This window comes from Danio aesculapii, chromosome 16 (assembly GCF_903798145.1).
Source record: "Danio aesculapii chromosome 16, fDanAes4.1, whole genome shotgun sequence".
NCBI classification, from domain to species: Eukaryota; Metazoa; Chordata; class Actinopteri; order Cypriniformes; family Danionidae; genus Danio; species Danio aesculapii.
Genome location: NC_079450.1, coordinates 56,080,494 through 56,086,493, shown reverse-complemented (window position 1 = coordinate 56,086,493; position 6,000 = coordinate 56,080,494). Strand labels below are relative to the sequence as shown.

The following is a 6,000-nucleotide window of genomic DNA, read 5'->3' as shown; positions in this document are numbered from 1 at the left end:
CGGGCAGGGCAGACATTAATAAAATACAATTTCTATAGGCGCCCCCTGCTGGTAAAGTTTAGAAGAGATACAGCTGTGGATACTTACATCAATACAGCTTCATTTTTGTGACACTACATAACTTGGAGGGTTGGGTTAGACATTAATAAAATGCAATTTAATGGGTAATTTAATAAATAATATAGATAATTCTCGTTATGATTACTGTTTTTAAGTGATGGGTGGTTTTCGGGCAGGGCAGACATCAATTTTTTGTGACACTGTACAACAATAATTCATATTTTCACATTACTGTGAGGGTTGGGGTGGGGGTAGACTTGAATAAAATACAATTTAATGGGTAATTTATTAAATAATATAAATATTTCTCATTGGATTTAGGGTTGGGGTGGCGCTCTTCTTGAGATTTTATGCACAGAGCTCAGTTTTTAACATTCCTTTCAACCTGTCAATCAAACCTCTGTGCTGCTCTCTGATTGGCTACAGGTGCGAACACTCCACCCACTCTTGCAGCCACGCCCGTATCGGCTCTGCCTCCGCCAATCACAGTGAACGGCTACAGTCATTTACCAGCAACAACCAATGGACAGCCAGCATCAGAAATCTACACCAATGGCCTTCATCCATATCAAGGTGAATTACATGAACAAATCTAAGACACACAATCGCCAAACACCAGAGCAGTGAGGTCTGCATGTCAGTTTATTGACTTTTTCTTTTGTTAATTCATGGTGTTTATTGTGAAATTTGATGTGTATGTTTGAGCAAACACGTGTAGCTCAAATGTCATCTGTTCATGCAGAGGCTGATATTAATTCCTGGCTGTGTTTACTTTGACTGTAGCTTCACAATACAACACAATACATCTCTGTCTGTCTCTTTTGTCAAGTTTAATTATGATTTAGCCTTTATCCACAGCAGATCTGCTGAGCAAAATAGCTTAACGTGACTCTGATTGGGTTTATATTGTTCGTGTTCAGCGTACATCATGCTCTGTGTGTGTGTAAGAGCGGGATCTCAGAGTGGAGCTCATTAATATTCATGACGCGAGCCATATATGGTTAATCATGTGCCTTCTGATTCTGTATTGTATAGAGAAATAAATGAGCTTATAAAGACGTTTCAGGAGACTTACTGAAGCCATAAATGTACTCCGTAGATATTAGAGAACAAGCTATCTTATTAAACCAGTGCAGTATATGGCACATTTAATAAATCTGTCAAAGCATCCAAAACATCTGGGCTGCGTCCGAAACCGCCTACTACTTAGTAGGTACTGCATTTGAATTTAAACGTACTACTCAGCGGTTAGAAAAGTACGTTCAATACAGTATGAATGTGAGAAGTATGAATGGAGTTCGGACGTACTACATCCGCCATTTTGTCATGGTCACGTGACCTACCTGCGTCAGTTGCGTCATTCATGAATTCTCTCACCGGGCATCATGGGATAGCGCAGTGTGCATGGGATGCGCACTCCAGAATCTCGCCGGAAGTAGTAGGTCAGTTCTTGCATACTGATTTTGAATTCTATGAATTCGGACACACTACTCAACTCGCATACTGATTTTAGCATACTATATAGTATGGAAGTATGCGGTTTCGGACGCAGCCCTGCTTTGCAATTTCGTCCGCCATGCTAGCTGAGTTGGTCACATGACCGCATCACATGACTAAAATGTGTCATCGTTTTCAAATTTATCCACTTGAAACATTCATTCATTCTCCTTCGGCTTATTTATCAGGGGTCGCCACAGCGGAATGAACCGCCAACATATCCAGCATATGTTTTACACAGCGGATGCCCTTCCAGCTGCAACTCAGTACTGGAAAACACCCATACACACTCATTCACACACACACTCACACACTACGGCCAATTTTGTTGATCAATTCCTCTATAGCGCATGTGTTTGGACTGTGGGGGAAACCGGAGCACCCGGAGGAAACCCACACCAACACGGGAAGAAACTCCACACTGAAACACCAACTGGCGCAGCCGGGACTCAAACCAGAGACCTTCTTGCTGTGAGGCCACAGTGCTAACCACTGAGCCACCGTGACACTCTCCAATTTAAACAGTGTTTTCCAAAAGATGTTTTCGTTTCCTAAAAACGCCGTCTCAGTGTGGACAAACGGCCGAAGCGGAGAGAAAAGTATGTGGCTTTAAATGAGAACCTGTTATTGTATATGGCCTTGTAATAATAATACTATTATTTTAAAATTTGCTGTACTTTCCAGTTTAGGTTTAGTTTGTTTTATTTATGGTTGTTAGTTTTAGTTGAGTTTTTTTTTGTTTTAAAGGGCACATAGGTTAGCCCTTTTTTCAGATTTAATGTAAGTCTTTTGTGTCCCCAGAATGTGTCTGTAAAGTTTCAGCTCAAAACACCCATCAGAGTATTTATTATAGCTGTCTGAAGTGTATGTATTATAGCCGGTAAAACTTGGTTGCTGTTTTTTTGTACTGGCCCTTTAAGGCTAGTCCTCCCCGCCCACCGTTCCCACGTGCCTGTCAGCAATCGCCGCCCTCGGCTGCCTCAGGAAGCAGATCTCACGTAACGTGTGTGAGAAATACTACAGTAAGAACTTTAACAATCAGTATTTGAGGCAGTTTTTGTGAGTTGCAACCATGAGTCACACACAAAGTCATTACAAAGTTCACACACACACACACACATAGCGCAGACACACACCAATAGCGGAACACAGAGAGAGAGAGAGAGAGAAAGAGAGAGAGAGACAGCGCGTTGAGCTTCGCACTCGTTTTGCACGCCACTGTGACAGCATACAGGTTAATCTCCACTGCTGTATGGATATCTGTTATGTCAAACAATGAATGTTTGAAGTATCACAAGCAATGCATCAAAATCCACTGATTTCCTATTTTGAAGAAGAGAGAGGAAAACAAAGCATGGCTGTTTAAATTGAGTTGGCAGTTCATTCCACTGTGGCGACCCCTGATGTATAAGGGACTAAGCTGAAGGAAAATGAATGAATGAATGTGCAAAGACCTTTAGTTTGTGTTTACTAGAATATACTTGGTTTGTCTTCTCTCCAGCCCAGAGTCCAGTGGCAGCGTTAGACCCGCTCCAGCAGGCGTACGCTGGCATGCAGCATTACACAGGTGTGTGTGTGTGTGTGTTTGGTGTCAGATCAGATTATATCTTTCTGGATCAGCATTTGTTAAAGTGTGTGTGTGTGTGTGTGTGTGTGTGTGTGTGTGTGTGTGTGTGTGTGTGTGTGTGTGTGTGTGTGTGTGTGTGTCTGTGTGTTTTACAGCTGCTTACCCGACGGCATACGGACTGGTCAGCCCTCAGTTCCTCCAGCAGCCCACACTGATCAGCCAACAGCAGCTGCAGAGAGAAGGTGCTCACTCTATCATTGACTACAATCACGCCTATCTTAAAAACAGGACACTTTATTTAACTACTGAGCAATATTAAAGGTGACCTATTGTGCAAAAATGACTTTTATAAGGGGTTTAAACACAGTTGTGTGTCAGCAGTGTGTGAAGATATCTAACTCCTAATGGTAAACATGAATTAATCCAGTTTTTAATGTTCTCACTTGATTAAAACAGTCTGGAGAAACACTTTGATTGACATTCTCCCTTTGTATGTGTCATCAGAGGGGGAAAGCCCCGCCCACTAGTGACCATCTCTCCCTTATTAGCATTTGTAGCCACGCCCTCTTTTAAAAAGAGCACAGTCTCATTTAAATTTAAAGCGACAGTCACCAAAACAGCACAGTAGGATCAAAGCCTAAAAGAGTCCGTTTCAGAGAGCTGGAGGACATTATCTGTGTGCCATTTTGAGATGAAACTACACACACACACACACACATTACAGAGATCATCAGAGACGCATTTTATATCTTGTAAAAAGGGGCAGAATACCCTTAAATTAATAACATGAACTTACTAAATGGTTCGAGTTAGAATGCAGGTTAGGTTTAGGGTTAGTTGCATGTAATTGTGCATAATTAATTGAGATTACTAGAGTACGTTTATCAAACGACACCTTAAAGTAAAGTGTTATCAACACATTACAGAAATAATGTGTTCAGATTCTCATGTGCATGCTATTTACAATACAAAAGACATTTGTAAAGCTGTAATTGAGTGCATTAAAATATATTCATTTAAACTATAATACTGAATAGCAGACTCAAGTTAAATATGCTCTGTACACGTCAAAATAAGTCTGCTTTAAGGTACAATAAAAGGTTTTTACAAACATTTTTCACAATAAAAGTTTATATACTGTATATATATTCATTCATTCATATTCTTTTCGGCTTAGTCCCTTTATTAATCTAGGGTCGCCACAGCGGAATGAACCGCCAACTTATCCAGCATTTTTTTTATGCAACAGATGCCCTTCAAGCTGCAATCCATCACTGGGAAACACATACACACTTATTCACACACACAAACACTACGGACAATTTAGCCTACCCAATTCAGCTGTACTGCATGTCTTTGGACTGTGGGGGAAACCGGAGCACCCGGAGGAAACCCACACGAACGCAGGGAGAGACATGCAAACTCAGACAGAAATGCCAACTGACCCAGCCGAGGCTCGAATCAGCGACCCTCTTGCTATATATATTAAGAGTGCAATGTATTTTAAGTGCAATTTTCATAATTGAATTACACTACAGCTACACACTTGGTACAGTTAAGTTTAATACATGCTAATACATGTTACAGGGTTATGGCAAATCCATAATTCTCATAAATAATTCTCATAAAGCACTGCATATGAGCTTTTTCTCATGATATTGTGGGTTTGTAAAGCTTACATTGAGTGTGTGTGTGTGTGTGTGTGTGATGCAGGTCCTGAGGGCTGTAACGTCTTCATTTACCATTTGCCTCAGGAGTTCACTGACTCAGAAATGCTCCAGATGTTTCTGCCTTTCGGTAACGTCATTTCTGCTAAAGTGTTTGTGGATCGAGCCACCAATCAAAGCAAGTGCTTCGGTGAGAACTGACATGTTAACCTCAGTGTGAGTGCAGTAGTACTTGTGAATTTAAATGTTGTGAGGAAATAATACATACTTTGGCCTGTACAAGTGAACATTATGCAAACTTTGGGACAAACTTCCATATTAATATATCATTCTGTTGCTTAGTTACGTGTCCTGTCAATCATCTCATTACATCATACATATTTCTTTCATATTTAATCTCAAACATTCAGAAGTTAAGTACATGTGTCTGTAAAAGTTGAAATACTATAAAGCAGAAAAGCCATTGAGTAAGGGGAGGGGCTACTTGTGAAAGGGGAGGAGCTGCTAATGAAGGGGGAGGTGCTGCTAATGAGGAAGGGGCTGCTGAATATGTTGATCATCATATTGTGATTGTGAAGGGGAGGAGCTACTGACTAAGGGGAGGAGCTTCCTGTGAAAGGGAGAAGCTACTTATTAAGGAAGGTGCTGATTATGAAGGGGAGGAGCTACTGGTTATGGGGAGCAGCCTACTTGTGAAAGGGAGAATCTGATGGCGAATGGGAGGAGCTACCGATGAAGAGGTGGAGCTGATGGTCAATGGGAGGAGCTACTGATTAATGGGAGGAGCTACTCAGTAAGGGGAGGAGCTAGTTGTGAAAAGGACGGGCTGATGGTTAATGAGAGGAGCTACTGAGTAAGGGAGGAGCTACTCAGAAAGGGGGGGCTACTTGTGAAAGGGATGAGCTGATGGTCAATTGGAGGAGCTACTGAGTAAGGGGAGGAACTACTTATAAATAGGAGAAGCCAATGCTGAAAGGGAGGAGCTAATGATTAAGGGATGAGTGTTTGGTGAAGGAGAGGAGCTGGTGTTGAAGGGTAGGGGTTGAATATGTTCAGCATATTGTGATTGTGAAGGGGAGGGGCTACTGAATAAGGGGAGGAGCTACTTTTGTAGAAGGAGCAGCTAATAAAGGGGGAGGTGCTGCTGAATTTGGGAGAAGCAGATGGTGAAGGGGAGGAGCTACTGATATAGGGGAGGAGCTACTTGTG

The 6,000-nt window shown here is 41.7% G+C and overlaps 1 protein-coding gene across 1 annotated transcript in view; it reads left to right on the top strand.

Moving 5' to 3' along the window:
* celf3b (cugbp, Elav-like family member 3b) overlaps positions 1-6,000 on the top strand; it is a 36,026-nt gene that overhangs the window by 26,774 nt on the left and 3,252 nt on the right. Inside the window, exons 9-12 of the mRNA XM_056475039.1 lie at positions 487-633; positions 3,059-3,124; positions 3,280-3,366; positions 4,838-4,981. Of these exons, the coding sequence (XP_056331014.1) occupies positions 487-633; positions 3,059-3,124; positions 3,280-3,366; positions 4,838-4,981 (444 nt within the window). The remainder of the gene's footprint in view (positions 1-486; positions 634-3,058; positions 3,125-3,279; positions 3,367-4,837; positions 4,982-6,000) is intronic.